The sequence below is a fragment of the Piliocolobus tephrosceles genome, chromosome 15 (genome assembly GCF_002776525.5).
Source record: "Piliocolobus tephrosceles isolate RC106 chromosome 15, ASM277652v3, whole genome shotgun sequence".
NCBI lineage: Eukaryota > Metazoa > Chordata > Mammalia > Primates > Cercopithecidae > Piliocolobus > Piliocolobus tephrosceles.
Genome location: NC_045448.1, coordinates 92,266,229 through 92,277,315, shown reverse-complemented (window position 1 = coordinate 92,277,315; position 11,087 = coordinate 92,266,229). Strand labels below are relative to the sequence as shown.

The following is an 11,087-nucleotide window of genomic DNA, read 5'->3' as shown; positions in this document are numbered from 1 at the left end:
AGCCGGGGGGGGGGGGGTGCGGGGGGGGGGGAACCCGGCCCCGCCCCCCCCCCGGGGGGAAAAAGGAAAACCAAACAAAAAAAAAAAAAAAAAAAAAAAAAAAAAAAGAAACACCAAGAAAAACAAAAACCCAGACACACAGAAATAGCTTAAAATCTAATCATACTTAAATATAAAAGGTAGATATATCCAAAACCAAACTCCTCAAAATGTACTCATAATATGCACTCAAATATGCAAGATATATGTGTATCTGAATATTTAGTGGATATTCCTCAAGGCTTGCCCACTTTCAACTTAGACCAAGAACTAATCATTTAATAGAACATCATGTGCCAAATACTAGGTACTTGGGTACACAAAAATATTCCTTCAGTGATTTCACAGTAAACAAAAAAGTTAAAAGATACAAAGATTGGAACAACACTTCCCGGTAAAACTTACCATGGCATCTTCCATATCATAGCCAGTGTAAGAAATCACGGCAACGATGGCATTGGTCCCAATTGGATAGTTATCCATGTCATAATAATCATACATGGAGGGTCTCACCAAGGGACTCTGAGGAGTCTGAAGACGATACAGCTTGTTATCTGATCGGTCTTGGTAAGTGAGAAGTGGAAAGCCCATAGTTTGCTTACCTACACGGAGAAAAACATCTTAGCATTTTCTGCTTCTTTCATCTTGATTATAGGTGTGATACACAACACTGGAAACAACTAAATATTCATCAGAGGGGAATGAATAAATAAATAATCATAGTAGTTATGCTTACTGTAGACTAATACATAAGCTGTGAAAATGAAGTAAACCTAAATGTACCAATGTGACCAGACCAGGAAAACCGTGCTGAGTGGGAGAAAGTGCAGACTGACATTTAATATAAGATTTATGTGCATTTGCAACACGCCCCAAACAATTCTATACCTAGTTTATGGATACATGTATGATGTAATAAAAGCTTTAAAAGGGGACAGAAAGGAAGCACACAAATTACAGGATATCATTACTGGGGGGAGAAAAGGGGACAGTAATTATTATGTAATTAGATTACTTTCTTACAGCAGAAGATGTATTTAATTCTAGGTAGTGAGTATGGGGTGAGATTCCTCTGTGTACTACCTCACAGTATAATCATTTCAGAACAAAATGATTTTAAAATATAAATACATACAAGTGAAATTTTTTTAAAAAAATTATAAACTTAGAGCTTCCAGTAATAAAGGGCTACTCTTACAAGACCACCCTCAACACATACGTATAAGATGCAGAAAAAAGGCCCCAACGACACATATAGCACTGGAGAGTAAACAAAAGCTGTCAGAAGCTGAGGAAGAATTTTCACTTGGATGAAAGGAACCACACTGGGTGAATTTCCAGGTTTTTAAGTATTTATGTATTTATTTTTGCCTTATGGCCTAGTGTGGCAGCCACAACTTAGATAGAAACCCACAGTCTTACTGGCTTGAAGAACCAAGAAATAGAGTTCTGAGCAGGACAACAATTGGGAAAGGGAAACGTTTCAGAAATGAGAGAACAAAGGGAGACCCTTAAATTCAGCATGTAAAATTAGGTCCAAATCTTTGGTGGACTCCTGAACTATGCATGCATGGGACAGATCAAAGCAGCCCACCAAAGGCTGAAGGATGTACTTCAACTGCCATGTTCACTAAGTTAAGTACCAGTGAAAACTAAAAACCAATCCTCTTCCCCTGGATAATTTTTGGTGACATGCACTGAGCCAGGTGATGGACTGTGTATTAAGAAGGAAAGACGTAAAATGAAAAACATTAAAATGTAATTGAAGGCCAAACACCACACTAAAAACAAACAAAACCAATCCTCTTCAGAGGACCCTAACAGGATCCAGGGTTTAAAACATATTCCTCACAACGTTCATAATACAATCCAGTATTACTGGGCATACAAATAAATGGTGAAACTTGACTTATACTCAAGGAGACTGATCCTGAGATGACCCAGACATTGGAATCTGCAGATAATGACTTTACAACACCCATCATATAAAACTATGCTAAAAATATAAAGGAAAACATGCCCACAATGAATGAAGATAAGAAATCTTAGAGAAGAGAGAAACTGTAAAAAAAGAAACAAGTCAGGCCAGGCGCAGTGGCTCACACTTGTAATCCCAGCACTTTGGGAGGCTGAGGCGGGCAGATCACTTGAGGTCAGCAGTTTGAGACCAGCCTGAACAACATGATAAAACCCTGTCTCTACTAAAAATACAAAAAATTAGCTGGGCATGGTGGCACATGCCTGTAATCTCAGCTACTCAGAAGGTGGAGGCAGGAGAATCGCTTGAACCGGGGAGGCAGAGGTTGCAGTGAGCCAAGATCGTGCCACTGCACTCCAGGTGAGTGACACAGCAATACCCTGTCTCAAAAAAGAAAAAAAAAAAAACAAAGAAACAAACAAGTGGAAGTGCTGGACTTGAAAATACAGTCATACACTGCATAACAATGTTTTAGTCAATGTAGCATGGCATATATACTATGGTGATCCCACATTTTTACTGTATCTTTTCTATCTTTAGCTACACAAATCCTTGCCATTGTCTTACAACTGTCGACAGCACACAGTACAGTTATATGCCACCCAGGTTTGTAGCCTAGGAACAACAGGCTATACCATATATTAGGTGTGTAGTAGTCTCTGCCATCTAGGTTTATGTAAGTTTGCTGTATGATGTTCACACTATGACAGAATCACATACAACTCCCTTCTCCGAATGTATCCCTGTCGTTAAGCGCATATGACTGTCGGCGAAAATTCAGTAGAAGACAGAATGAAAAGTGACTGTGATAATAGGTCAATAAAAATAATTCAATCTGGGCCAGGCACAGCGGCTCACACCTGTAACCCAGTATTTTTGGGAGGCTGAGGCAGGCAGATCACTTGAGGTCAGGAGTTCAAAACCAGCCAGATCAACATGGTGAAACCCTATCTCTACTAAAACACAAAAATTAGCTGGGCATGGTGATGTGTGCCTGTAATCCCAGCTACTTGGGAGGCTGAGGCAGGAGAATTTATTGAACATGGGAGGCAGAGGTTGCAATGAGCCAAGATCGCACCACTGCACTCTAGCCTAAGTAACAAAGTGAGACTCCATCTCGGGGGGAAAAAAAAAAAAAGAAAAGACCCAATCTGAAGAAAATAAAGAAAAAAAGAGAACAGAAACTCAATGTCTTATGGAACAATATCAAAAGGTTTAAATATATGAATAACTGATATCTCAGAAGGGGAGGAGAGAGAGAAAAGGGTAGGAGCAATGAATGACAGAAGAGTTTAGCAATTTAATTAAAGTAAAAAAAAAAAAACAAATTTGGGGCCGGGCGCGGTGGCTCACGCCTGTAATCCAGCACTTTGGGAGGCGAAAGTGGGCAGATCACCTGAGGTCAGGAGTTCAAGACCAGCCTGGCCAACATGGTGAAATCCCGTCTCTACTAAAAATACAAAAATTAGCTGGGTATGGTGGTGAGTGCCTGTAGTCCCAGCTACTTGGGAGGCTGAGGCAGAAGAACCACTTAAACCCAGGAGGCAGAGGTTGCAGGGAGCCGAGATCACACCACTGCACTCCAGCCTAGGCGATGGAGCAACACTCTGTCTCAAAAAAAAAAAAAAAAAAAGAAACATGCTATATTCAGAAGACTGCTGCTTTCTAACTAGAAATGACAGAGACTAAGAAAAGCCAGTGTAACAACAACTTTTAAGTGCTGGAAGAAAAATAACTGTCAACTCAGAATTGTATACCCAGTGAAAGATTCCTTCAAGTGAAGCAAAATAAAGACATTCTCAGATAAATGAAAACCAAGAGAATTTGTGGCCAGCAACCTGCAATACAAAAAAATGCTAAAGGAAGATTATCAGGCTGAAGGAAAACTGTAAGCAATGAAAATCTGAATCTTGCAGCAGGAATGAAGAGAACTGGAAGTGATAAATATGCGGGTGACTATGATTGCTTGTATTCTTCAAAAAATCAAGTAATAAGACCCCAGGCACACCCAAATCTACGGACATTCTATACCTTTTTCTTCAAAAATGTCAAAGACAAAGAATGGTTAAAGATCTGTCATAAATTACAGGAGACTAAATAGACATGCCAATTAAATACAATGAGTGATCCTGGACTGGTTGCTTGTGGCACAGAAAAAAAAAAAAACTTGCCATAAGCCATATTTTTGGAACAAATGGTCAGCATATGTAAATAAGGACTACAAAAGACTATGCTAGTATCACGTTTACTTTCCTGATTGTGACTATAACATCGTCCCTCTTCCTTACCCATCTGGCACTGGTACATGTTCCGTGGACTCTGGTTGTGATCAGAGAAAGGGATGAAGTTGGCAATCACACTCAGCAGGCTGTGTGGAAAGAGTTCCTGGTGTGTGGTAACTCCAGCAAAAACCTCATCCTCAAAGATAGCGACATTCATGAAGATCTGGAAGAGCAGATGTCCAAGGCACAAAATAACTGCAACTGCTTTCACATTAACTCTTACCATTTCTCAGAGTTCAGCACTCTCAGACTCAAGAGAAAACCTTCCCCACCCAGCATCATGAGTGCTGAAGGGATCAACTGGGAAGCACAGGGAAGCGACCAGTTAGAAATACCACTTGCTTTACATATTCCACTCTAAATCTACCCCAGACCAATTGTGAAGGGGAATAGGAAGAAAACAATTTAAGTAGCACAAAGCCTATAACTTTGCAACTGCAAATATGTAGGCAAAGACTGAGTGTGAATCTAATGGAATGTTTTCACTTCACCAGCTGAGGCAGAGTCAGGTACAAAGGAGCTCTGGGAGCTAGACAGGATGGGAGGCAGGTCATGTGACCACCAAACCTCTCAGGTTCTTGTGGAGTGAGATCAGACATGGGAACTGCTTTGTACTGGTCACAGAGGAGGTGGAAAGTCTGACTTTCTTTCAAATGTCCAACTGTTATTGTAACACTAACAACCCTTTTAAAAAGGAAGAGTTAAGTCTCTGAAAGTTGTATACTATATAAACAAGCACATACACTCATCCATCACACATATGTATTTACCTGTTCCATAGTTCCAATTAGCTCTTCTTTGCCCAATTCCAAGTTCTGCACAGGCCGTACCAGTCTACAAGGAGTAGTAAAAAGGAACAATCCTGGGTACAGACTTGGTTTTCCTGTCATGGGTATAAGGACCACTTCCATCCAGGGAGGAATTCTTTTCTCTCTCAACACCTGTTTTCAACAAAAACAGAGTTTAACAAACCTGTCCCACAGCCACGGCTGTCGCTGCCAGTCTCATGCCCCATGGAATACCACTCATCCACACTCAGCCATGGTAAAAGCCCTACTTCCTTGGGTGCTCACCCCAGCTAGCAGACAAGTCACTAACTACTGAGACTAAGGATAAAGTACACCATGAATGCATGTGTAGATACACTAAAGGAAATTCTGTCCTCTGTGACCTAAAATACAGTAGATTACTGGTTTTCTTTGTAAACTTAATAAACCAAAAACTCTCGGGTGGGCTGGGCATGGTGGCTTATACCTGTAATCCCAGCACTTTAGGAGGCCGAAGTGAGTGGATCACTTCAGCCCAGAAGTTCAAGACCAGCCTGGGCAACATGGTGAAATCCCGTCTCTACAAAAAATAAAAAAATTAGCTGAGCATGGTGGTGCGTGCCTGTAGTCCCAGCTACTTGGGAGGCTGAGGTGGGAGAATCACTTGAGCCCAGGAGGTTGAGGCTGCAATGAGTCATGATCATGCCACTGCACTCTAGCCTGGGTGACAGAGTGAGACCCTGTCTCAAAAACAAAACAAAAAAAATGCCAACAAACTCCTGTATGAAAGGAGAAATAAAAATCTAAATTACAGAAACCTGGAAAAGAAAAAAAAAAAAAAACAAAACCCAGGTGTCAGGACTTATAGGGATTCACAGCTAAATGAGAGGATGTCTGGCGCAGGGGACACTGGGAGATGTTGGTCAAAGAGTATAAAGCTTCAGTTATGCAAGAGAATTAAGTTTCTGCAGATCTCAAGTACAGCATGTGACTATAGTTAAGAATACTATATTGCATGCCTGAAGTTCACTAAGAGAGCAGATCTTAAGTGTCCTCATCCTCCAACCCTCCACAATGCTAACCAAAAAAAAAGAATGAAAATAAATTATTTAATCAAAAGCTAAAAAAGAATAAAGTCAACCAAAAGAAAGCACAAATTATAAAAAAGATAAAATCTGAGACAAATGAGGTAGGCAGATCATCTGAGGTCAGGAGTTAAAGACCAGCTGGGGCAACGTGGAGAAACCCCGTCTCTACTAAAAATACAAAAATTACCCGGGTGTGGTGTGTGCACCTGTAATCCCAGCTACTTGGGACGCTGAAGCAGGAGAATTGCTTGAACCCGGGAGGTGGAGGCTGCAGTGAGCCAAGATCACGCCACTGCAGCCCAGCCTGGGCGACAGAGGGAGACTCTGCCTCAAAAAAAAAAAAAAAAAAAAAAAAAAAGAATGATTGTTTAATGGGTACAGAGTTTTGATGATGAGAAAGTTCTGAAGATGGTGATGACTGCACAACAGGAATGTACTTAATACCACTGAACTGTACACTAGATCAAATCTCATACACTCTCTGAGCATCAAAATAAGTAGTAACAGAATATTCACAAAATTAAACAAGCATCTATAAATCTATGCTAACATAAATAAATGAACAACTAATAGAAAAGAAAGCCCTCCTTACAGAATAGCAACTAATAAACATAGAAAAAATGCTGGTGGGGGAAAACACCATGTGGTAACCATCACAGTAATATTAACTCAGCAAAGAACCACCAATGGAATAGTAATTCAGCAAATAATTCATCATCTAGTGGGTGAAAATATGAAGAAAGGGGGCTCCACATAGCTTTCAACTATCTCTCCACAAGTTACTTATTACAGAGAAAAACAGAAACTGTACAGTGAATTAACCTAAAGAACACAACTTTGAAGGGATCAGTTAACATGAGTGGTAACAGGACAAACCAACATCATGTGTTTCCTGAAATATCTTGAATCTCATCATGAGGAAGCAAAACATAAACCTAAATTACAGGAGAGCTGTGATTCCCAGCACTTCAGGAGGCCAAGGCGGGCAAATCACTTAAGGTCAGGAGACCAGCCTGATCCAGATGGTGAAACCCCACCTGTACTAAAAATAAAAAAAATTAGCCGGGTGTGGTGGTACATACCTGTAGTCTCAGCTACTTGGGAGGCTGAGGCACGAGACTCTGACTTAAAAAAATAAAAATAGAAGACTGGTGGTTGGCAGCATCTAGGTGGCTTCAGGATGGGGCTGGTCACCAGAAAGACCAAGCCAGGATTAGAGAATTGGGACTTTCAGCCCCACCCTCAACTTCCAGGAAGAGGATAGGGGCTGGAGGTTAAGCTAATCACCAATGGCCAATGATTCCATCAGTCATCCTACATAATAAAGTCATAACAACCCAAAGGACTGGGTCAGGGAGCTGCCAGGGAAGCCGGGCACGGTGGTACAGTCCTGTGGTCAGGCTGCTTGGCAAGCTGAGGTGGGAGGATCACTTAAGCCTGGGACATTAAGGCTGCAGTGAGCTGTGACTGTGCCACTGCACTCCAGCCTGGGCAACAGAGTGAGACCCGTCTCTTTAAAAAAAAGAAAAGAAAAGGAAAAAAGAGAACATTACTGAGACAGCTGGTGGAATATGAGTATCAACTATGGATCCCACCCACATGACCTTCTCTGATTTTCGTAAGTGTACTGTGGTTATTGAAGAGAAAGTCCTTGTTCTTAGAAAAAGTATGCTAAAATCTTTTTTTCTTTCTTTTTTTTTTTTTTTGAGACAGAGACTCGGTCTGTCGCCCGGGCTGGAGTGTAGTGGCCGGATCTCAGCTCACTGCAAGTTCCGCCTCCCGGGTTTACGCTGCCTCAGCCTCTGGAGTAGCTGGGACTACAGGCGCCTGCCTGGTTTTTTGTATTTTTTAGTAGAGACGGGGTTTCACTGTGTTAGCCAGGATGATCTCGATCTCCTGACCTCGTGATCCGCCCGTCTCGGCCTCCCAAAGTGCTGGGATTACAGGCTTGAGCCACCGTGCCCAGCCGCAGTACGCTAAAATTTTTATGGGAAACGGGACACTGTCTCAATACTGCTCTCAAATGGTTCAAAAGAAAAACATTACAAAGAGCATACAGAAGATAAAGCATGTGGGGCAAAGCAGAGCAACTGGTGGATTTCGGTAATGTACATACAGGGGGGTCCCATGTACTGATTAAACATCTTCACTCTAAGCATAAAATTGTATCAAATGAGCCACGATTCCACTTATAGGAATATAAGAATTAAAGATTTAAAAGCACAAGGACTTGAATAGATATTTGTACACTCATGTTCATAGCAGCATTATTTGCAATGACCAGAAGGTAGAAACAACCCAAGTGTCCAACAGAGCACTTAAACGAAAACTAAAATTTAGTTTAAACATTTTTTAAAAATAAACACACAGAACAGAATATAAACCACAAACTCAGCCTGTTGCCAAAGGATAATTCTTTCAATGGCCATTATCAAAGCAACAAATACTGTTCACTAGGAGGAAATCCCAAAGACAAATTATTCAAAGAATGTCATTCTACTTTTTAAAAATATATTTTCAAAACCTAGGAGGCAATGGGGTAGTTAACTTCTACCTTGCATATTTTGAATATTACTGAAATACCTGTATTTTGAGATCCCTTATATGCCACTAGTATTAAGAAGGGGGAAAAAAGTTAAAATTAGTTAGATAAGCAGACTGAGGTGCTTCAGTGAAACTCCCAAAGAATGTATATGGGTCAAGTATCTGTCACTGACCCCAACCAGTGAGGCCAGTACAAGACAAGCCTCTGTCACCAGAGGGAATGCACAAGCATTCTGGACATTTTGACCCCCTGACCACTTGATCACTCTAGACCGCCCGGGGTTAACCCCAAAACTAGAAAGGAACTGAAAACCTAAGGTCAAGGGATAGGACAATTCACAAAGCCTCAAGCCCACCTTAAAATGACGAAGAGAATCTGCGATGCCTGGAGCAAGCTCCTTATCCACCCAGCCAACCATGACGCCGTCGAGCAGGACGGGGTAGCACTCACTGTATGGCCGGTGGGGAGCTCCATCAACGGGAGTGACCCCTGGTAAACGGAACAAACAGCACAATCACATCGGAATGCTTCATCCAACATTCCAGATTCCCTCCAGATGGGGTCAACAGCTGCTCTATCAGTTCAGATATCAAATTATCCTTGTCTCTATAACAGGTACAGGCATTTCTTTTAATTGCACTTCACAGATATTTTAAGCAGGCTTATCAATGCCATTTTTACAACAACACGTGTTCCCTTTGTGTCTCTGTGTCAATGTTTTGGTAACTCTTGCAATATTTTGAATATTATTATATCTGTTATGGTGATCTGTGATTAGTGATCTCTGATGTTACTACTGTGCTTACAGATGTGGTAGAAATAGCACGACAACTACAATTAGAAGTAGAGTCTGAAGCTGTGACTGAATTTCTGCAATCTCATAATCAAACTGAACAGATGAGGAATTGCTTCTTAAAGGATGAGCAAAGAAAATGTCATTTTGTTTTGTTTTTGAGACAAGGTCTTGCTCTGTCACTCAGGCTGCAGTGCAGTGGCATGATCATGGCTCATTGCAACCTCAACCTCCTGGGCTCAAGCAGTCCTCCCACCTCAGCCTCCCGAGTAGCTGACAGGTGTGTGCCATCATGCTTGGCTAATTAAAAAAAAATTTTTTTTGCCGGGTGCAGTGGCTCACACCTGTAATCCAGCATTTTGGGAGGCTGAGGCGGGTAGATCACAAGGTCAGGAGATCGAGACCATCCTGGCTAACATAGTGAAACCTCATCTCTACCAAAACTACAAAAAATTAGCCAGGCGCAGTGGTGGGCGCCTGTAGTCCCAGCTACTCGGGAGGCTGAGAGAGGAGAATGGCGTGAACCAGGGAGGCGGAGCTCGCAGTGAGCCGAGATTGTGCCATTGCACTCCAGCCTGGATGACAGAGCAAGACTCCACCTCAAAAAAAAAAAAAAATAAATTTTTTTTTTGTAGAGAAAGGGTCTCCCTGTGTCGCCTAGGCTGGTCTCAAACTCCTGGGCTCAAGCAGTCCTCTCGCCTTGGCCTCCCAAAGTGCTGGAATTATAGGCCTGAGCCACTGTGCCCAGCAGAAAACGGTTTCTTGAGATGGAATCTCAAGAAATGAGAAGATGCAGTAAACACTGTTGAAATGACAATCTAAAGGAGTCAGATTATTCTATAAACTTAATTGATAAAACAGCGGCAGGGTTTGAGGGGACTGACCGCAACTTGGAAATAATCCCTTCTGTGGGTGAAATGCTATCAAACAGCATCACATGCTACAGAGAAATCTTTCGTGACAGGAAGATTCAACTGGTGTGGTAAACTTCTTTGTTTAATTTTAAGAAATTGTCACAAGCCATCCTAACCTTCAGCAACCACTGCCCTGATCAGTCAGCAGCCAGCAACACTGAGGCAAGACCTTCTACCAGCAAAAAGATAACAAATTGCTGAAGGCTCAGATGATATAATAGTTTTTTTTAGCAATAAAGTATTCTTAAATTTGAAATATTTACAGCATAGTGTAAACATAAGTTTTATATGCACTGTGGGAAACTGAGAAATTCATGTGGCTCATTTTATTGCAGCGCTCTGGAACCAAACCTGCAGTATCTCCAGGGTAAGCCTGAAGGCTTTTGTATTGCTTGTAGAAGTTTAAATCACTTCAGCAAGGACACAGGAAAGAAGTAGCAAGGGAACAGGGGCCTATGGGAGGGAGCATTTCACTGCATGTCTTTTTAATATTTTGATTTCTAAGCCACGTAAATGCATTAAATGCATTAACCCCCAAAATGTACTTACAGTTGATCCTCATTATGTGAACATTTGCCTACTTGCTACATTTTATCTATAACCACAAAATTAATACTGGGGATGCTTTCAAAGTCATTTCAGAACATGCAGCAAAAAAATTTGAGTCCCCTGATGCATACG

At 41.5% G+C, this 11,087-nt stretch overlaps 1 protein-coding gene across 3 annotated transcripts in view; it reads right to left on the bottom strand.

Moving 5' to 3' along the window:
* Positions 1 to 11,087, bottom strand: part of POLR1B (RNA polymerase I subunit B) — a 34,516-nt gene that overhangs the window by 3,211 nt on the left and 20,218 nt on the right. For all 3 annotated transcript variants that reach the window (XM_023194920.2, XM_023194921.2, XM_023194923.2), the window contains 4 exons: positions 9,055 to 9,188; positions 5,070 to 5,240; positions 4,306 to 4,462; positions 445 to 641 (listed from right to left, as the gene is read on the bottom strand). In XM_023194920.2, coding sequence (XP_023050688.2) covers positions 445 to 641; positions 4,306 to 4,462; positions 5,070 to 5,240; positions 9,055 to 9,188 — 659 coding nt within the window. The remainder of the gene's footprint in view (positions 1 to 444; positions 642 to 4,305; positions 4,463 to 5,069; positions 5,241 to 9,054; positions 9,189 to 11,087) is intronic.